Raw genomic sequence first — 22,818 nt, 5'->3', positions numbered from 1 at the left:
CCAAAGGAATGCCTTGAGGATTACTGTTTTTGCACTTCAGGTTCATACTCCGCGGATGACTTGCAAGATCTTATTACCGAGATGAACCTCCTCAAGGATCTGAGCCATCCAAACGTTGTCAAGCTTTTGGGTGCGTCAACGCAAAAAGGTAAGCTGGCTCACCGTAAAGACAACAATCATTTTTAAAAATTTTGAAGTCTACCAGACTTGAGCATTGTTCAGCCGTCAGCGATTATGCAATCGATTATATTTCGGCAGGTCCACTCTATGTCATCGTTGAATACTGCCGCCACGGCTGCCTTCGCGACTTCCTGCGGCGGAACCGCTCGACAGCTGTTTATCAGGACGACGACGCTTCGCTGCACGACTACGACAAAATTCACGACGAAGCCGCCAGGGCCCAGATCGTCTGGAACAATCGGGATCTGCTGTCCTTCGCCTGGCAGATATGCAAAGGGATGCAATATTTGGCAATGCTGAAGGTGACTACGTCTCCTTTGTATAAATTGAGGTTTATTAAGGATATAGTCCATCATTTGTAATTTGTGCATTTTGTTCGTTTGAAGCAAGAAAAGTGCTCAAAATCTAAAGAAGGGTACTGAACAACTAACCTGATAAAGTTTCAGCTCAGCTTCAGCTGTATATTCTGAGAATAACAGCATTCAAGGATCTCAATTTCAAATCAAAAGTTGCCAAATCATGTTTTGAATTGGGCCTGAATTCAGCGTCCGAGACACGTTCTCACTGAGCCGATTGCAGCAACGCGATGTCGAGCACTGATCCGACGAATTATATCTTCCCTTTCGTTGATTTAAACTGATTTTGACCAAAACACTTTGCCAAAACATGCATTGCTGTTCCCCACGGCCGTTTCAATCCCATAGACATAACGTAATTAACTTGAGCAATTTTGTCCGCACAGCGTTTGTTTACTCCAGTGTATCAAAGTGATGACGTCATGCAATTTTGGAAATTCAAGATGGCGTCCTAAATTTTCACGAAAACAAAACACGAAAAACATGCCCCAAACTTGCCCCTAAATCATGACTCACACAATGTCTTATGGTGCCATACTATAATTCTGACAGATAACGTGAGTTTCCACACATTGGGAGATTGAGCTGGCCCATAAAGTTCAAAATACCTGTAAAAATCAGGTTTGATTACGCTTCGTGCGTAAGGTTTTCTGTCGCTGTTTGTTTTGGAAGTTGTTAAAAATCCCCGACGAAAATCCCGTTTTATTATTGATACCAAGTTTTCCCCAAATATTCCTTGGTCACTTCTTGTAAATAAGGACCATCTTAAATGACTCATGAAGTTTCATTCGAAGGCCAGCGGTAGATTTTGTTTTAGAACCGTTAAAATACAGCCACTTTTCACGAACACCGTGCGGTATACACGCACATCACACGGCACAATAGCTGTAGGGCGTGAACGCATGCACACACCACCGGGGCACGCGCGGCGTTAACACGGCGTTGTCGCACTGCCCTACCCGCTGAACTGCAGCGCAGCGAAACCGTGCGCTGAGAGTCACAGGCCGGTGGTTTGTGGGGGAAATATTCAGCAGAACTCCGGCAAGATCATGCATGTTAAGAATTCAAATAATTTTGTACGAACACCAATAATATTAAGCAGGATGAGCTTTCTACATCAGACTCCTGTAGGTCAGACGGCCTTATGATTATATGAACAAATGTAATGCTCCAAGTTTGCTTGAAATTGTTTAAAAAATTCATAAAAGAAACAATATCCTGCCCCTATTTGCACAGCAATATTCATGGAGTTAAACCACTACGGGTGCACCACTTATCACTTCAAACATTTTTCATTAACCCTAACTCCCTGGGGGGGGGGGGGGGGGGGAAGCGTATTAAAATTCCAGGATTCAGGACTGTTCGGGCTATTAGGAAAACTCGAGCAAATGCAGTCCTGCATATGTCCACAAGTGCCCCAGATTAGCTTCATCCAAACCTCGAAAACTTCGAAAACCTCCCTGTCCAGTAGTGTTTTGCTTCGGGTCGGGTCCACTACAGGCCAAACCGATGCGAAACATTATAGATATAATCCAAATCCTGCGCTGTGTTAATTTCCAAACTGTTTCCATCTTTTTTCCCCGTTTATTTCGGGTTTTGAATTGACCCGATCCGACCCGATCCGCAAATTTTCAAACACAAAACTGACCAACCCAATTGAAATGACGGACAAACCGACCCGACCAAACACACAGTTGGTTTTTGGTTGGGTCGGTTACAGTTTCGAGTCAGGTCAGCACAACAGTTCTGTCCAGAACCCTTCCAAGAAGCAAAAGTAACCAGCAAGGTTGCTGAAATCTATGGCCACATGACATCACACAGCATATATAGAGATTGCCGCATTCCCCCAGAGATAGTAGAGGCTGCAGCCAATCATTGCATGTGGCACAAGCAAAGGCAGACTCCAATTGAATATTAGATTTAAAAACTGGCAGGGTAATATTTATTTTTTACTTTATTTCATTATTTAAGTTGGCGGCCAATTTAGTGAAATCCTTTGGTCTCCCATTGGTCACAGTACACCTAAAAAAGCAATCCACATACAATGTACACGTAAAAGTCTCATCTGTTTTAAAGTATGGAAAAGAAGGCCAACTTAAAACTTGTTATTAGTAGCCTATTGACTTACTTTAAAAAAAGCGCCGATAAAAATATCTAATGTAATAATAGCATTTTAGTAGTGTCAACAATTAGTTGATTTTCAGTGAAAGTTAATATCCAGTTGTATTTCAATTCATAATTTTGGCACTTGGGAGTGTCGTTCGCAGTAGTCCTGGAGGAATTCCTACCAATGTATACAAATTAGCCTAGGTCACAATTCTGCCCTTATGTACAAAATCACAATGATAATGTAAGCATGGATCCAGCCCATTCAAAGTGGCAACAATGTTGTCATTAATGCAGTTTCAGTAGAGACATGACCATTTTGCCTACTGTTTATGGTTCATGTACGAGTCAGTTTTGCGATGGCCATGCACGAGAAATCAGAATGTAAATATCATTTTCCAAAAAACAAAATTGTACTGCACATGTGCAGAGGTGATCCAGTCAATGGCCATAAATGGGCATTAAAATGTAAACATATCCGATATTATGGGAGCGAGAACCAGTCCATCGCGAGTGATCATGTGTGATGTGTGAATCCTGAGCTTAAATTCCAGAGTGATTCCTTGGCAAGTAGACAATAGAAGTTCTTAATGTGTCCGATCAAGGTGGTGCAGGGTTTGTTCAAATCTAGCAGTGCACATGGCATCACACAGTTTTGCACACATTCAGTTACCAAAAATACACCCAACACATGCTCATGTCTGTGTAATCCTGATCCTCCATGCACAAACGTGGGATGAAAGATTCACTTCCACTGTACGCTACGGCTCATCACGAGGAGTCAACGGCTCATCACACCACCATCTCACCAGAGCTCCAGAAGATACGAGAAACCCTCTTGTCAGGAGAATGATACTGCAAACTTCCTGAAAAATCATAACAAAATGCTTTTTTCAGAAAACAGGATCACATGTACAATTGCTTTTATTAGGGGGTGGGATGGGGGTGGGGCATGGGAGAAATGTAGCCATACATTCAAAGTTCTACATGTACCGCCAACACTAAAGCAGTGGTGCATGTCACATGTACATGATGTATCATGACACCATTACTTTATCAGGGGGGGGGGGGGTGCACACTGCAAAATAAGGCCTGTGCAAAGTCTAAAGTGGCTGGAAAATTTGGGAAGGTTGGTGATCTAGAAAAAAAAGATCCATTTGTATGGTACAGGATCACACAGAAACAAAACACCTCAATTTAGAATTGCCAATTTGTTCATGTCCCCATGAAGCTGAGGCACTAATGTGTTTACATGAAAATGGATTTGGCATTTGGCTAAGCATTACTGAATAAATATGCAAAGCCTGAAATAAATTCAACGTCAGACATGCCAGAATAAGTTCTGCGAACACGAAAGGTGGCATGTACAATTAAAAAAGATTTAGTCCGACATGTTAACTACTTTCATCCTGTTTATGTCAGAATCAAATTGTTATGAAATGTTCATTTTTTTTTGGGGGGGGGGGGGCATTTTTCTCTCTCTGTTGTCATGACCTGTTCGTATTGTTTTTATTGATTTTATACTGAATCGTGCAAATAGCATTTTTTTTACCTTCCAATTAAGGCCTAGTTGATCATGTTGATGTAATTTATGTATGGAAATCTTTCCCATGTATAACAAAGTTGTAGCACAATACACGACATGTCATGTCATGTACATGTGCATCACGCCAATGGAGGAACTTCGTCCACACATGCACGAACCTAGGTACGGGTTAGATCCGCACGCGTGCCCGTACAAATACATGAACACGCAAACGGTCGAGTTGTCTCTAAACCATCAAGCGCTTTGGCTATGCGTGATACACACGCGCGTACCATGTACGCTTTACAACCAACTCGACCGTTTGGCATTCCGCGCACACACGAAAATATGTCACTTTTTGCACCTAAATATCAACAAATCTACCGCTGGCCTTACCTTCAAACCGGACACATATGCAGCACGTATCTCCAAAACAAAGTTGATGTGGGCCTTACATCGGGGAAAACCTCTTGTTTGGAGAAAAACACCTTTTAATGTGACAAATTTGTCACATGACCACACACCGCGATAATCAGTTCGGTCGAACACCAGTTTTGACGGACGCCGTTTTCAGTAATTTAATATTCATGAGCTGATATTCATATATGGAAATAAGGGGAAAATAACAACCTTTTGAATAAGAAACATTTTGAACTTTGACCGATTAATCTACCAATGACATTCCAAATATTCCCAGATATAAATATTCATGATACGAAACTCGCTTGGCCCGACCCACGAAGAGTGTCGGTGACGTCATTTTACGGAGATGTTCGATTGGCGCGATTAGAACGACAGAGGGCGCCATTATTTTGCGCTGGAACAGCCGTGTCCCCTTCGTGAAGCCCTGACGATTTGTATCCTTAAATGGTGTTATAGCAGCGCCCTCAATTGTTGGGAAAAAAATTGCATGATATGCAGAAAATCCGGCATCACACTGCAGGGTTTCAAAAATCAATTTGTGGCTTTTTGTTCTCTCGTTCAGCTTGTCCACCGAGATTTGGCGGCCAGGAATATCCTGGTGGCCGAGGGTATGGTGATCAAGGTGTCGGACTTTGGACTGGCCAGAGATCTTTACGAGAGTGGCACCTATGTCAAGACAAGCAAGGTGAGAACGTGGGTTTTCTTTATTCATTTGGTAATCCTTATCTTTAGGACGCCTCAATTTTTTATGAGTTGTGTTCAAAACTGACTTTTGCAGATGGCTGTCTAGTACCAAAATGACCTTTGCAGGCTAATGCAGTCTTTTCTCTTCATATAAACTCATGTTAGTTGTAATTTTGAAAGCACTTTCAAAGAAAATGTGACTTTCCTACCTTTTTTAGCAGTCAGACGTGCATGTTGTAGTTCTCACGACACGAGTGAAAGCGCTATATAATGAAAGCCCGATGCTGATTGGTCGCTGAAAAAAATAAATGAGATGTTTATTTTTTATCAGCCAATCAGCATCGAGCTTTCATTGCATTGAGCTTTCACGTTTGCCATCTTGGTTTTTGAGTCTGTTTTCTGGTTGTCATCGTCGTCTTTTACCCCTCAATTTCCCTCTAAAATCAAAGCCCTGCCCTCTTTCCACAAACCTACTGATATTCAAGAAGGTCATTGCCAATTGTTCAGATGTGTCAAGAAATATCAGAATGTCCATTGTGAGTGTCATTTAATCAACTGTTTTTGGTGAGTCTTTCCCTTCCTACATGTCCTATATAGGAACGGGGTCCTAAAAGTAAGGATTACCATTCATTTATTTATGTGGGTTTCCATTCTAGGTGATACTATTTTGAAACTGCTCAAGAGGTTGTAGTTTGATCCCTTCCCAAAATCACATATCCAAGGCAAGAAATGATTATATTGTCAGTCACACTGTTTGATTCTTGGCTAAGATTTTTGAATTTTCGCAACCATTGAATTAACCCGTTCAAATCCAGTTCAATCTCAGTGTGAAATATTCGGGCTGTTGAGTTTCCCTTGCCATTCGACAATTTTTTACAATTCCACACAGAGACTTCCAGGCCAAATTATGAAAGTCGACTTGACGTTTGTGTCATGGATATTGCACGATCTCAACGGGCTCCATGCGCTTTTTAATAATAATAATAATAATAATATCGGAGTCCTATATAGCTCACGTATCTACCAACAATTAGGTACTCAAGGCGCTGGAAATAATGTCTATTATTGAAGAAAGGTAAATAAAGTTTATGAGAAATATGAGTCCCATTATGTAGCACCTTATAATGGTTTACAAGGTACTGCGGTGCAAATTATTGCAGCCACTGCCAGAAACACCGGGGCAAACCCCTTCTCTTAGCGATAAGTGTTACTAGGTTCTTTAACGTGCATTACACAACACACGGGACCTACGGCTTTACGTCCCATCCGAAGGACGAAGCAATAATGGTAAAGTGCCTTGCTCAAGAGCACAAGCACCATTTTCCCACGGTCAGGATTCGAACCCATGTACCACGGCACACGAGTCGAACACCGTAGCCATTGGATCACAGCCCCACTTTTGAGAGCCCCTTAGGCGGGGCATACATGTACAGCGTGTGTGTACTGTACTGTACTGGTTCGCGTGCGAAGTACGCACGACTTCCTGAATGTGCCAAAGCTATTAGCCACAGCATCTTCGCGTGAGCATCAGGCGTCGGCGGCGCGTGAATACGTTTGAAGTTAACTTGTGATGGTGTCCCTGACTAATGCCCACCCCCAGTAACTTTGGATCATTCGCAAGACGCAGTGGATGGACCGGGAACCAGTCAAGGCCTCCCCCAACTCTCGTTTTCTGGTCGTTGAAGGAGTACTTGTGCACGGAGCCCATAGGGACCACCAAGGGTGTATCTGGCGGGGGAGGGGCGGAGGGCATGGCATGGCATGGAACACCCCCCCCCCCAAAAAAAATGAAATTATTTTTTAAATTTGTTTATGTGACGTCGCAATAAAGGCAGGCAATGAGTACACCACCATCTTTTCCTCAAAAAACATTGGTTAAAGTGGTCAGAAATTGCCACAGAGCGCACCACAGAGCTTCTAGAATCTTTCTAGAAAAAAAAATTCGGGGCCCTTAAGTGGGCCCCGAACCCCACGCTGAAATTTTTTTGACCCACCTTTTGGGGGACCAAATTTTTGTTTGCCCCCCCCCCCCCCAAAAAAAAATATGTGTTCTTGATCCGCCCTTGGGGACCACTAGCAATGTTACGCATAAGAGATACGTAAGCTGCTTGGGAAAAAAAAGTTGCTTGTTAAATCACAATTTTGCTTTACTTGGCTCGGCCATTCGAGACTTTTAAAGCTTGTTGACATAACTAAATCATGTGGCAACATCCGTGTTTGACATTGAAGAATATATTCCCTTCAATGGAAACAAAAATTGTCAGTATCTTAAATCAATTAAATGATTTTTCTGTCCTGCAGAGTCGAATTCCAATGAAATGGATGGCGCCTGAGTCACTGTTCGACAATATTTACACAACAAAAACGGACATGTAAGTTCAAAAATGATTTTCCTACCTGTTATTCTGTTAATTCATTTGTTGTTTTTCGTACCATTTATATGAAAGCATGAGTGAGTACATGAATAATAAGTATAAATATATCTACGTTTTAACCATCGGTGTAGCCACGTGGTGATAAAATTCTCCACATTTTCCAAATATGGTCATAACTTTTTTTTCAATGTGCCAATAAGGCCAAGATTCCATGTAATCCTCACCCCTAATATACACCACAAGCCTGTAGACTCCCATTGGCCACACCCTACCCGCTGCAGAGTAAGGAGTGTTGAAAGACAGCAGCCCCAAGAGGCGCCTAATGCCTTTGTGCAGTAATTGGAGATCTTAGTGGCCAACCCCTTTGTGCCGCCGATCTCTCTGTGTCAACCCCTCGATCTCTCCGTGTCAACCCCTCGTGCCGCCCAGAGCTCAGACAGGTCGTAAACAATCCTGGCCCACACAAAGGCCATGTGACCTGCCTATATCTTGTGCATGAGGGGGTTATTGACCTAGAAACCGTGTGGTGATAAAATTCTCCATGTGGTTTCACGGTGTGATTTTGTTGGTCACTCGACTCCGAGGGTTAATAAAATGCCTACTTACCAGTAACGATTGGCCCCTTGTGTCATGTTTCATTTTGCTTGTAGAACAAATCACAACATAATTATAGACACCTTGTGCCCTGTGACGTCATGCCGCCAGGCAACCACCGGGCAACCCCAACATTTAAAGAGGCACTAGGTCCTGAAATCCCGGAAATTTTATGTTTTGGATTGTTTACTTAGCCTATTTCAAACATCTGGTTGAAAGGAAACCAGCCTAATGTCTTACCGTTCCCGAGTAAAGACGAAAAACCCCGCTTGTTTATATCGGACACGACGGAGTACGAGTACGTGTCGTTCTCAGTGTACGAGATACACGTTGTGTGTCTCGGAAACAGCGCGCGGTGACCAATCGCCAATGCAAAAAAAATGGTTTCTTCAACGTCCGCAAAAGGCGAACACGATACGAATGAAATCACAACTAGCATCCAAACAGCTCGAATTTATGGGGTCGCAAAAGTGGACCCCGAAACTCGTTCTCGCACGCATAATACAGGAATAACACAAAAACGCCCAGTTTTGAAAGGATAGTTGTGTGGATGTTTACTTTTAAATGTTATTTCCGATTAACATCATCTCGTTCAAAGCGCGTTTTGTAGCCCAATTGGGCTGTTCCAGGACCTAGTGTCCCTTTAAGCATCTTTTCCAGGTTATTTTTCCCATTAAACAGTTATCCGTGCTTTCAAGCCATTCATATTTCAAGAGATATACATACAGTGCAGACGAGACCCGTCATTTGAAAATGTTGCATCACGTGACCACAGTATGTAATTTTTTATATAAAAAAAGTAATCTCATGGTCTATATAGATCGTCACTTTAGTCTATACCAAATCTTTTGTAAAACTATTAGGCCAGTCTCTGGTTTCTGGTATGCAGCTCGCCCCAAAAGTGGTGCGGCGACTTTTTTTTTGACTTTTTTTTTGACTTTTTTTCCCTTCAAATGTCGGCTGATGACTGCAAGTGATGGCTGACTAAATTTAGTGCAAAATGTATGGGATCCCAGAGTGGCCACATCAAGCTTAAACTCGATCGTAAACCCATCAAAAACATGTTAAAATTGTGCAGCAGCAGGATTCCAGTCAAACCAGTGAGTTTGGTGGTTTTGAGACATCATCTTACATTGGAAAAAAAAAAACTTTTTAATTTTGCCGACGCGCATGGCTACGGCGACGCGCTTGCATACCAGAAACCAGAGACTTTTTTTTTGGCATGAACAACACAGTTCAAATTTTCATTTTGTAACGAGATATGGGATGGATAGGACCCCCACCCCTCCCCTTCAAATCGTGCACGGGTTATGCGTCGCGACTCTCCTACATGAAGTTCTTTCACATTATAACTCACAGTGAATGTACGGAAATCTACCATCCATATTCCTATAGGACATAAGCCTAGCCCACTAAAATGGCCGCTATGCACAGTGCACACATGGGGTCTATAGTAAGTGCAGTTAGCAGCATTGATGGTAAAAATCTGAAAGCTGCAATATTTTACAAATGATACCTATAATGATGTGCCTTTTCCCGTCCACTTTAGCTGGTCGTTTGGTGTTCTGTTCTGGGAGATTCTGACCATGGGTGCCATGCCATATCCCGGTATCATGTCTCACAAACTGTGCCAGCTGATACGACAAGGCTACAGGCTGGAACGACCGGACGGCTGCGCGGAAGAACTGTAAGAAAAAAACTGGCATTTTTTTAGCAAATGAGTGCGCTGTACATAATGTTGCCATTTTGCTGGGTACAAACAGTTAAAATATCACCTTTAATGACGAAATTTAGCATTGAACCCTAAGTGTTGTCATACACTCAACCAAAAAAGAAAGCCCCCCTTAATACTTGTTTGTCTAACTCAAAAACTACCGGTCACATATTGCCCAAATTAGGGTAATCCTTATCTTTAGGACACCTCTATTTTTTACGAGTTCTGTTCAAAACTGACTTTTGCAGATGACTGTCCAGTACCAAAGTGACTTTTGCAGGCCAAAGTAGTCTTTTTTCTTCAGATAAATTCATGTTAGTTGTAATTTTGAAAGCACTTTCAAAGAAAATGTGACTTTCCTACCCTTTTTTGCAGTTTGCTACTTGGTTTTTGAGTCAGTTTCTGTACGTCATCGTCGTCTTTTTCCCTTAATTTCCCTATAAAATCAAAGCCCCGCCAACCTTTTTCCACACAATTAAACCCGCTGACATTCATGAAGGTGTCATACTGTTCAGATATATGACAAGAAATATCAGAATGTCACTTTTGAGTGTCACTTTAGTCACTAAGTCAGCTCTTTTGGTGAGTCTTTTAACCTTATAATAGGAATGGGGTCCTAAAAGTAAGGATTACCCAAATTACAACTGATCAGTACAGAAAGTCCTTAGCAATCCAGCCATACTCTTTGTTGGCCCAAACCTGTGAGAATTTGTTGAAAATTATGCAATTTTTGACAAATGGTACCAAAAAAAGTTTCACTTTTGTATACACGCAAGGCGAGTGTGAACCACAACTTGCATATATACAAAAGTACAACTGTTTTCGGTATCATTTGTCATAAATTGCATAAATGCGTACACATTATCACTGTTTTGGGCCAAATAAAGAGTATGGCTGGATTGCTAAGGAATTTCTGTACTGATAAGTCGTACAAAAAGTTAGACAAAAAGTATTGGAAGGGGGCACTTTCTTTTTTGGCTGAGTATATCAGAGCCCTTATGCGTTCAAAAATTGCATATTTAGGCATACATTTGATGAAGTGAGTTCCTACAGTATGAGATACTACCTAGCCTAGGGCCCAATTTCATAGAGCTGCTTAAGCAGAAAATTTGCTTAAGCACGAAAAAACATTACTTAGTCAAATTAGGTTACCGGCCAAAACTCCATGTGATGTACATTGCCAAAACTCCATGTGATGTACATTGCTTGTGACTGGTATTTAGCTGGTGTTTACTTAGCATAACAATCGCATGGAGTTTTGGCCAGTAACCTGCTTTTATTAAGCAAGACGTTTTTGTGCTTAAGTAAATTTTGTGCTTAAGCAGCTCTATGAAATTGGCCCTTGCAGGCTGATCTTTCATTCGTATTGTACATGTAACATTATTTTATTCTGCGTGTTTTTAAGGTTCGTTTGAATCTTTTTATTCGTTTGTAAAGTATCGGTTTCAACTACATCTGCATACGAATGAATCAGGACTACTGAAAACGGGCGTTTAGTAGGCCTGCTTGTCTTTATTGTTAACAACAATCCAAATGGCTGTTCTGTGTAGTAGTCTCAAACTGTTTTCTTCACTTTTTTTTCAATTAAATTAAGTTGGGTTGTATCTTCATTTGTTTTAGGTATAATATAATGCAGAAGTGCTGGCTGAGCGATCCCGACGACCGGCCGGATTTCGAAGTGGTCGGCACCATGTTGGAACGGATCATGGAAAAAGATGCTGTAAGTTTTGTTTTCGGTTGAAAGTTCACCTTAACTCACATATCAGCACGATATGTGACCGTACACCTCCCCCCCCCCCCAATTTCCCAGTACGCTATACACACCCTAGACTATTTGTTACCTATATTTATTCATTTATTTATTTATTTCTTATTTTAACTGGGTAGCCCATTCAGTGAAATCCACTGATCTCCCATGGGTCCCAGTAAAGAGAAGACAGTGAGAAGAAATTACAGTTTTAGAGGTGGGAGGAAAAGCCCAGAAGAGTATTCTGAGGAAAACCCAGGGAATCAGGTAGGGACTGAAAACCCAATCCACATATTGACCCAGGCGGGATTCGAACCCGGGTCACAGCGGTGGAAGGCGAGGAAAGTACCGCTACACCAACCTGACTCCCAACCTAACACATCCCCCTAGATATCTCAAGAAATCCTGAGATTCTGGTAACACAATGACCAACACAAAAGGGGGGGGGGGGTTCCCTCTTTCACATATCGTGCCACATAATGTAGACTCACGCCAAGAGGCAAACTTTTGACCAATAAGCCATTTGCGAGTAACCTATACCCTTTGGTATTTACATTTGAAAAACATCTGGTACACTGACTTGCTCAGAATGCTTGGCACATTTTAACTTTGAATTCTCCAGACCAAAGACACTGTTGCTAATCACATGATTCAGGGCAAGCTCTTGCATAGTTACGTAAGAGACGCTCAGCACCGATACATCGTTCACAATGGGTGAGAATGACACAAAGACCCCAGACCATGCCGGAGCTGGGGGTTGCTAGCAAAAGGCTTGCCCCGAATCACGTGATATAGTAACAGTCTCTTTGGTCGGGAGAATGCAAACTTAAAAAGTGCAAAGCATTGGATTAAGTCAGCTTTCCAGATTTTATTCAAATTTAACTCGCAAATGGCTTATTGCAGGTATTGAAGTGGATTGATTGATTGATTGAAGTCACAAGCTAGCATTCCTGAGTTATTGTTGACTCCCGTTACTCGCGACTGTACCTTCCAAAGGGCCTGTGAATTACTGGTCACCGGTCTAGTGATAATGTTAAGTCACAAGCTATTCAAGTGAACTAGTACTGCTACAAAAACATTGCTATGTTATTGCTCATCCCATGTTAATTGTGACTGGGCTTTGGAATTGACTTATGACTTATTGGCACATATGTAGCAAGATATATGACAGAGGGATCCCCTCTTGTGTGTTGGTCTTTGTGTTTCCAGAAGCTCATAATTCTTTTTGAGATATCTTTGGGGGTGTGCTACACAATAGTCTAGGGTGTGGGTATTACATAGGGACATGGGGTGCACTCTGTCACAGATAGTGCCGGGATAATTGTATGGGGCCTGTGATGAATTTATTTTGGACTACCACACTGCCTATGGCCCTGAAAATATAATGACGTCACGCTTTTTTTTCTCATAATTACGGGCGTTCCTGTGGGAGCTAGGATGGCACAATGAGCTACCAAACTCCCATAAGAAAGTACTCATGTAAGGCCAAAAAAAAAAGTCTCCGGTTTCTGGTATGGAGCTTGCCCCAAAAGTGGTGCGGTGACGCGGCTTTTTTTTTTTTTTTTACCTGTTTTTTTTTTTGGCTTCAAATGTCGGCTGATGACTGCAAATGGTGCCCGACTAAACTTAGTGCAAATATATGGGAGTCCAGAGAGGCCACATAAATCTTATTCTCGATCATAACCCCATCTAAAAACACGTTAAAATTGTGCAGCAGCAGAATTCCAGTCAAACCAGTGAGTTTGGCGGTTTTGAAACTTCATCTTGTTTTGAAAAAAAAACTTTTTCATTTTGCTGACGCGCATGGCTACAGCGACGCGCGCGCATACCAGAAACCGGAGACTTTTTTTTTTGGCCTAAACAAAGCTTAATTGACGTCAATATTTCTCAGTTGTATTGCGCGACAGTTCTCGAGATTGAATTTGTTTCGATGATCTGCAGGACTATCTGGACCTGTCCTGTTTACCTTACGGAGAGTGTTCCGACGCGGAGGGCTCGAACAGCGCCGCCGAAGACTCCGCTCCGATCAGCAGCGCCGTGCCCCTGCTGCAGCTCCCCGCCTCGGACTCGACGGAGATTATGCCCATGTCCGTGTCCCTCAGGAAAGACCGCCATTTGACGGATGATGTTCACCTCAAAGAAATAAGTATGTTTGTTTCTTTTATTTGACAATCACCAGTTTCATAGCGATAATATATTTTTGGGGGAGGATCATTCCTCGCTTTAGCCATTGTTCGTAAGTACAGGATGAGTCCAAAAACGCGAAACCTAAATGTCGGGACTATTGTTTTAGTGAAGTTCTGCATGTAGCACTTTCAAAATCTAGGATATGAAAGCCCAATCTATAAGCTTTCTTTTAGTATAAAAAGCATGCAAATCACTCATGTTCTTTTTAAGTTACGGCATTTTAAACACAACCATCGATCACAAGAAGGTAAGTGCTCTTTAAGCAAAACGAAACCAAATCACATAGGGATGTGTGTGAATTGTGTTTGTTTTGTTGAAAGAACGCACACCTTTTTTGTGATCCGTGGATAGAACTTTAAAACGGTGGTTGTGTTTAAAATTCCGTAACTTGAAAAGTACATGAGTGATCTGAATGATTCTTGTACTAAAAGAAACTTATGAATTGGATTTTCATGTCCTAGATTTTGAAAGTGTTACAAGCAGAATTTCACTAAAACAATGATCCGGATATTTTGATTTCACCTTTTTTTCACTCTTCCTGTACAGGGCGAGTCAGAATGATTTGTGCCCAAGTTCATCATTTGTGTGTGTGGCAAATCGAGTATATTGAGGAAAAAAAACCGAGTGATTCATATGAATGGTTAGGGTGCATACCTATGTTCCCCAATACCCATGACGGATCCAGCTCTTTAGGAGCCGACCCGACCAAACCTACCAACTGGTCGGGTCCTCACGCATACTTTTGGAGCTTTTCTAAAGGGAGAGTGCATGTGTGCCCCAGGGGATTAAGATTGTTATCACCACTAATCCTATAATGAGTGTGATAAGAGATCCTGCCTGAACGATTCAGCTTACAATTTTGCAACTAAATACCTTGATATAAATTCATATAAATATCTTATTATTTACGTGTGTGAAATGTTATTTTGTTTTCTTTTTTGAACGGTTAAATTCCATAAAGTAATGACAGAGAACGATTATTACAATGATGCACATACAGTGTATGTACATGTACATGTACATGTCCATGGTAGTTCCAACACTCACCCAGCCAGCTGTGTTGTCCACAGGAGGTTGTTTATATAAGTGATTAGGGGGATTATCTTGCTGGACATGGGTGAAGTGTGTTTACTCAAGGACTCCCCACTGGGGTTGAAAAGTATGTGTGAATCCATCTAGATTTTCTAAAGGGCTGTTCACGTAATGCTATGTTCCCCAACCCTAACTCTAACCGTAACCCTAATGATTTTTGCTACGAACCTTACCATAACTTAATGATCGGTTCGTTTGTGTTTTGAATCTCCAGTTGTGGAAGAAGAGACCAACGTGGACTCGGGTCCCCTGTACGGTGACATGGATACCTGTCGTCTCTATAGCAACATCAACAACAACTTCATCACGGACCACCTGTGCAAGACGGCCAGCGAGCCCAACCTGAGCTCCACCAGCGTGTTTCTGGAGTGACAGTGTTGAGTGGCGCCCTCTGCTGTTGAACTAAGCACTGGTGGGACGGTAGAGGGCTCCACTGAAAACAGAGGGCGCCCTTTAGGTATTCCAAAAGTTCATTTCACATGTATATGCCTTTCACACGAAATGCAAACTGCATTTCGTCATCTAAGCCCTTCAGTCTTTGGCTTAACAAACCCATATTATTTATAATAATGAATAATATTTGTAATAATAAATAATAATAACTAACATTTACATAGCGCCCGAAAATCCATGATATGCTCTTAGGTGCTGTACACATTAAAAAGATAAAGTGATTACAATTAAATATAAAAGTAAAGGTGTAGATACACAAAAAGTACTCTATAAGTCCAGTGAGGAAACATTAGCCATTACAAACCATTACCCAGAAATTAAACAAACACCTGCTTAAAAAGGTATAGATCAATACATTAAAAAATACATTATAAACCCAGCCATTGAAAACCCATAACCTATGAATTAAAAAAGCCTGCTTAAAAAGGTATAGATCAATACATTAAAAAAATACGTTATATACCCAGTCATTAAATCAATTATTCTATGAATTAAGAAAGGCCTGCTTAAAAAGATGAGTTTTCAAACCCGACTTGATACTCTGTACACTGGAAGACTCCTAAGGTTAATTTCAAGCTGGTTTCATAGGCGGGGACCAGCCACAGAAACCATTCTCTCACCTGCGGAAACCAGCCTGGCATTAGTGCAATATAATTGAGGCGTGTCTAGCGCAGAATGAGTAAATATAGTTTGAACTCTAGTACTTAGCAGATCACACAAATAATTAGGAGCACAACCATGGAGACACTTGAATACCAAGATACAAACTTGAAAGATCACCTTATACTTGACTGGCAACCAGTGAAATTACATGAGAGCTTAGTCCGAGTAAACTAGGACTCTACGAATCACTTTTTTTAACATTTGGACACGGACATCCTTGTCATAAACACCTTGTTTGAGGCTGCCATTTTGAATTCAGGAAAAGTAGACTTGTGCAGGGCTCTGGCTGTAGAGACTATTTCCTGGCAAGCATCAGATAGACCAATCACAGGGCACTTTGATTCCAAAGATGCAGCGCTGCAGAGTTGGGTTCAAACATTTTCATGAAGGGGTGGTTTGGAAGAGAGAAGTGCATTTTTCACCAATTTTGTATTGAAATAAAAGTTCAAATATGTCAAATGACAAGGATCTATATGTCAGTTATAAAACAAGTATTGAGTGGCTTTCAATTGTGAAATGGGAGGAATGTTAAGGTAAAATCTGGACTTTTCCATTTCACGAGGCTAAGCCGAGTGAACTGGAAAAGTCCAGATTTTACTGAGCAATAATATTACTCCCATTTCGCTCAGAGCCACTCGATATTTGTATAGGCCTACTATAAAATACTAACCCCCCCAAATCTGAAAATTACAGCAAAGGCAAATGTGTATTACCTTTAACATACCGTATTATTGGAACCAAGATTATCCTGCATCCAGGGTGACCGTAAGGTCATGGCAAATTCTGCTAAATGCACTTCAAAATATGTCAGCTTTTTCAAAAATCTGCCAAATTCCCCAGAATTACTCAAAATAAACTGTAAACACTTAAAATCACTTGCAGATGTTGTAGTATTTCCTTAATTAAGGTTCAAATTACATTATAAACAATCTATAGTCACACAAAGATGTGACAAAATTATTGCGTAAATTTCAGGCAAAACGCGCGTCACGACGAAGTCTGGTTCCCAGTGAACCTCAGCAGCTAGACCAGCCAACCTGTCCCATTATGCAAGGGTTTGTTTAAAAAGATTGAACCTTTTTTTATACAAATGCACCATTTTTTTTCTTCAAATTTGCTATGGTTTTTTGTCAAATAACCATTTTTGCATAATTGTGCCAGAAATCTGCCAAAAAAAATCTATTCTGTCAAATGTTCTGTCAAACTCGTTTTTTAACAAAGTATCTGTCATTAAGCTAGCCGAAAATCGGCTAAAACGGTCACCCTGCCTGCATCCAAGCCTTTAAAACAAAATTGTTGAGATTCATAAACATCATCTTGATGTAAAAAAAAAAAAATTCTATTCATCAACAATGTAAACTTATTGTATATTTTCATTGATTTATTCCAAAATGATTTTCATTATTTTTAAGGAAAATTGTTCCAATTTTCTTGTCTCGTGCATTTTCTTTTTCAAAAGGCATTTGTTTTTGTGCCAAAACTGGGCATTTCCAACATTCAATAAAATATCTATTTCTGATTTGAAAATGTAAAAAAAAGAATTTGAGGTAAAATGGTCTTTTTCGCCAACTTTAATGGTGGCCTATTTAAATCGATATCAAAAGGCCTAGCTATTTTAACAGGTCTACATAAATATGTATTAACAAGCACTTCAGCTGTTTTTATTTAAAATTTCAAAATCGGTCCATTCGGCTGATATATATTCAGGCGCACAAGTAAAGATGTTTATTATTTGGATTTTGTGATAATTATTTTATGACATTATACCCAGTTATTCGTTTTACCAGTACCGTTTCTTAATTTGGTTTATTGTAAAAACTCCAAAAATCAAAGCGAGGGAAAACGTGTTTTGCGTTTTAGAATGGCGATTATTTGTCGAAACAGCAAAAACGAGAAATAAGGAATGTAAATGATTGAAGAAAAAAAATTACCTATATTTTTTAATGGGCGCTGCGGAAACTTTCTTATATTATATCCACTGTACATAGAATTATAAATACCTAAAATATTTCCTGTATACGAACATTATTTGAACCATGATTAAATCATTTATTGCTTCAACTTGGTGTTTTTTTATTTGATTGATTCGATCACCTCTGCGTGCGCGTATCATGATTGTTTATTTTTGAATCGCTGCTTAGTTTCACCATCGATCAAGGACATGTCCCCATATTCTAAGTCCTCAGGACAATGGGGACACAAGTAGGCACACACATTCAAATGTGGCCATGTGGGTGCACACCGGTAAATAGGCCCAAATCCATCCGCCGAGCTCATGAATAAAAGTTATTCCCTTCAAAATATTTTATATTAGAGAGTTCTGAGAGCCATAACATTGGGTAATTGAAGAGATATGGCAATGAACCTCTGGCCCGGACTTGGGGCTTTCAATTCTGAGCATTTTGGATGCAATTGGGCTCGAAAGTGCCGCTATTTTGCCTTGTTGTGGAGGTATCTTCTTTTTTTTCAAGATGGCTACCGTTTCGCTTTGGGGAAAATAGGGGTCGTCTTCTTTGGGCAAGAATTTCTCAAGTAGTCAATGGTCAACCCACCAAAACTGAAAAGAAAATGAAAGATGACATGTTGATCATCATTTTTCTGTGTTGCTTAAATACCTGTGAGGGTTCTGAGTATATTAAAAAGAATTATGAAGTATGGGCATTTAGCACTAGTGTCTATAATTGTAATGCAGGGTTGCACCCACGTGGCTATTGTGAATACGTGGGCAACGTGCCTCACCCCAACCACAATCCCCCCCTTCCAAAAATAGAAACAACTCGTATTCGTAAGGCCTGTGTCTAGTTTCAGCCTGTGTCTTAAAACGCCGGAAATCACTAGAACCAACCATCAGATATTAAACTCAAACCAATACCATACAAGAAGAAAATCAACCCACAACTGAGAATAAGAATTCTCATTGCATATGCTGGAAGCGTCTTCCTGTACAACAGTGAACTTTGGACTCTCACAAAAACCTTGGCGAACCAAACTTATGCTTTTCACAGACGTCATCTTAGATACATACTAGGAATTTGCTGGCCAGCAAAGATAATCAAATGAAGACCTGTACACCAAAACCAACCAAAAGTCGTGGAGTGTAAACATCAAAAACAGAAGGTTGAGCTGGCACGGTCATCTACTGCGTCTGCCACAAGACACACCAGCAAAGATTGCACATGACGAAATACAACAAAAAGTGAAAAGACCGTCGGGGGGGGGGGGGGACGAACATGGTTAGACACAATTAACGACCTCAAACCCCTAGGCAGCATTGACCTGAAGAAGGAGACCAATGACAGAGCTGGCTGGAGACAGATCAGACGCGCTATGTTTAATTAGAAATGGGTGCGCAACAAACGACAACGATACACGCCGTCAATTGATAGAACTAATTCCTGAACATTAGGCCCACAAAAAAGGATACGGTTTCTTGTATGGAGCTTGTCCAAAAAGTGGTGCGGCAATGCGGCTTCTTTTTTTTTTACCTGACTTTTTTGCTTCAAATGGCGGCTGATGACTGCAAATGGTGCCCGACTCAAATTAGTGAAAATATTTGGGATTCCAGAGAGGCCACATAAAGCTTATTCTCGATCATAACCCCATCTAAGAACGCGTTAAAATTGTGCAGCAGCAGGATTCCAGTCAAACCAGTGAGTTTGGCGGTTTTGAGACATCATCTTTCATTGAAAAAAAACTTTTTCATTTTGCCGACGCGCATGGCTACGGCGACGCGCGCGCATACCAGAAACCGGAGACTTTTTTTTGTTGGCCTTAAATTACTATTTTATTGTAACCATCTACACGCGCGTTACGAGTGTAACAAGCCTGGAGCTTTAGGTGTGTTTTTCATCCAAGTTAAATTGAAGGCAATATGAGGATTGTACTGGACGTTCTTCAGCAGTTTACTATCAATCGACCAAGACGAACGGTTGAAAGACAGCTTTCAATCTTTTATTAGTGTCTGACATCTTTAAATCTTGAGCCCCACTTGTCCCCAGGGTCATGTTGCTAGCTTGTCCCCTAGGATCCGGGTGAACGACCGATGCTCACTTAATCATTCCAAACATGCCCAAGCCGTCAGAATTAAGACTGATATTGTGATAAGAATCTCTATTGGTGATGGCCATCGCTACTCAATACCAACGGCTGTTTGCCCCCAAAAAAATCCCATTTTTCATTGTCTCAAAGCTAATTCCTCCCACGCGCGGACCAGAACTACTTTCGTTTTATCCATCAACCCCCTGACAAATCACAACTCTGGGGATTTCTTCAGATGATGATCAAATCCAATCGGTAGGAATTGTAAATCCTCACCCCGAACTTGTATTTCTGAAACAAAATGAAATAACTTTCATATCTATAACTACAGCGCGTCCCCAGCAGGCATTTAATGCGGATTGCTTGTTTTTGACGTTCTGTTGAAGCTCCCTTGCTGATTGGTATTACCAGAATCCGCAGTTTTGCCTGTGGCAAAATATGACATTCATCACACGTTACCCATGGTAATCCTTCACTCGTCGCACTGTGGCGCAAGTTTGATTCCCTTTAAAACTGTACTCGATGTTCTGCTAAGAAAGATACAAAACGTAGTACATGATTGAATTGAAAGAACTGCGCTGAGACTCTTGTATGCAAAATAAAACTTTAAAAAACCAGAAAGTTTGCAGGAAAACTTCACAAGTGTGCAAGGAATAGACCCTTATCATGCTGCCACCATTTCAGTCATTTCCCTTGCATCATAATAGCAGTACTGAATGATTGTTTGCTTTTTGGTGCAAAAAGGAACCAGACTATTTTCCTTCAAGCCTCGCTTTGGTTACGTTGATTTGAATGGGAAAAAAATCAAGATGGCCGCTACATGATAATGGTCTATGGAGTGGAAACCGTGATTTTCTTACTAGTGCAGACATCTTACCAATAATTTTCAAAAAAAAATCAACAACTCAGCTATACCGTTCGATCCCAGTAGAGCATCATTAAGTATTCATATGCCAATTAATGTAAAGATTAGGGCAAATTATATCATTTTTCGAGGGAAATGAATTACTAATTTTGACTGAGTGTTTTTCTGCACAAATTTTGTTTTTACTGTATGTGCGTCTTCCTAATTGGCACGTTTGTCGGGAATTACAGTTGGAACGTGACGACAAGTCGTACAGGCGTACAGTTTCAGGCAATTTAACATTTGCGGCTCGATTTGAAAAGAAATTGTACGGGGTAAATTACATTGTAAATCCATTTTGGCTAACTAACAATAAGGGTTTTTTTTCTGGAAACGACTAAAAAAAATGCCTTTTGGTGCCAGATTAGCATCATTTAATATTCATTCGCCAATTATTTTGAAGATTAGGGCTTAACTTATTTTGTTTTTAAAATATTAAAGTGTTGTTGGTTTTTCCCATCAAAATATCGACGAAGTCATATTTCTTCTAAATTGGTACATCCGTCTAGAAATCTAGTGGGAATGAGAAGAAGGGTCGTCGAGGCATCTTTCCAAAATTTCAAGCAACTTTATTTCCATAAATTGAAAAATATGCAAGGGGTTAACCTTACTTTTTAATCAAATTTGGCCAAAAACGGACTTTTATCCAAACAACGCAGAAATATGCCTTTGGATGCAAGAGACGTATTGATCGATATTTAAACACCAAACGTTTTGAGGATATCGAAAAAATCATGAATTTATTGGAAAAAATGGGTAACATTCAGGACTAATTTTGCCCAAAATTTTTCACGCAACTTTTCTTTGCAATGCCAAATCTGTCCACAATGCGAGTTGGAATGTGCTCTTGGCCTTCGTCCTTTGTAGGCCATGCATTATTGACAAAAATAATAATTGCAAGTTTACACTTTTAATCAAGTTTGGCCAAAAGTTGACAGTCTCCAAATAACTCAGGATTGCCTGCAGATACAAAAGGACAATCTCTTGATAAACAAAGACCAACAATTTTAAATATTTGGGCAAAAATCTTCGATTTTTTGAAACAAAAGTAATATAACAGGAACAATATTATTATCGACCAATTTTGCGTCTTTTGAAAGATCGATTAGAATTGGCCAAACAAAATCTTGAAATGATTCCACAACGCTTTTCGCTGCCAGCCGAGCCTCATTTGGACAAGGGCGGATCCAGAACACAATTTTGAAAGGGGGGGGGGGGGCGAAAAAAATTGGTTCCCCCAAAAAGTGAGTCCAAAAAAATTACGGCGTGGGGTTCGGGGCCCACTAGGGTCCCCAAAAAAAAATTGATTCCAGATGCTTTGTGGTTCGATCTGAGGCAATATCTGACCACTTTGACTAAATTTATGGCGGAAAAGATGGTGGTGTGCGCAGTGTCTGCCTTTATTGCGACGTCACTTAAAAAAACGAAAGACAAATTGGGATTTTATTTGGGGATCCGCCCTTGCCTTTGGAAATCATACGCAATTTAGGGCCTGAAAATAAATATATTTTGACCTGGGAGTGTATATTTTTCCAAATTCTCCACGCCATAGTTATTCTTCATTTTGCATATCCGTGCAGAAATCCAGTGCGAATGCGATTGCAGTTCGTCGAGGCGTCTTTCTTCAAAGTTTCAAGCAAATTATTTTTTTTTGGTTAGGAAAAAAAAACAATTAAAAAAATTGCTTCCAAAACAAAAAGGAATCAGAAGTGCCAGTCGGTTGCCAGATGAGTATCATTCAATATTCATTATACTTAATATTTATTGTAGTTTTCGG

General features: G+C 40.6%; 1 protein-coding gene and 1 long non-coding RNA gene across 2 annotated transcripts in view; one reads left to right on the top strand and one right to left on the bottom strand.

Moving 5' to 3' along the window:
* The window catches only part of LOC119731432 (proto-oncogene tyrosine-protein kinase receptor Ret-like), a 43,449-nt gene extending 26,995 nt beyond the window's left edge, over nt 1-16,454 (top strand). The window contains exons 14-21 of the mRNA XM_038204602.1: nt 41-148; nt 259-482; nt 5,153-5,275; nt 7,576-7,646; nt 9,793-9,930; nt 11,578-11,677; nt 13,646-13,850; nt 15,198-16,454. Coding sequence (XP_038060530.1) covers nt 41-148; nt 259-482; nt 5,153-5,275; nt 7,576-7,646; nt 9,793-9,930; nt 11,578-11,677; nt 13,646-13,850; nt 15,198-15,355 — 1,127 coding nt within the window. The 3' untranslated portion in view covers nt 15,356-16,454. The remainder of the gene's footprint in view (nt 1-40; nt 149-258; nt 483-5,152; nt 5,276-7,575; nt 7,647-9,792; nt 9,931-11,577; nt 11,678-13,645; nt 13,851-15,197) is intronic.
* LOC119731219 lies at nt 2,451-4,928 on the bottom strand. The gene is made up of 2 exons (XR_005271440.1): nt 4,564-4,928; nt 2,451-3,508 (listed from the first exon to the last, which is right to left on the bottom strand). It is a non-coding gene; the product is annotated as an uncharacterized LOC119731219 (long non-coding RNA).
* Nucleotides 16,455-22,818: the final 6,364 nt, after the last annotated feature.

The sequence above is a fragment of the Patiria miniata genome, unplaced genomic scaffold (assembly GCF_015706575.1).
Source record: "Patiria miniata isolate m_02_andy unplaced genomic scaffold, ASM1570657v1 HiC_scaffold_23, whole genome shotgun sequence".
NCBI lineage: Eukaryota > Metazoa > Echinodermata > Asteroidea > Valvatida > Asterinidae > Patiria > Patiria miniata.
The sequence above is the reverse complement of the archived record's forward strand: the minus strand, read 5'-3'. Positions and strand labels throughout refer to the sequence as shown.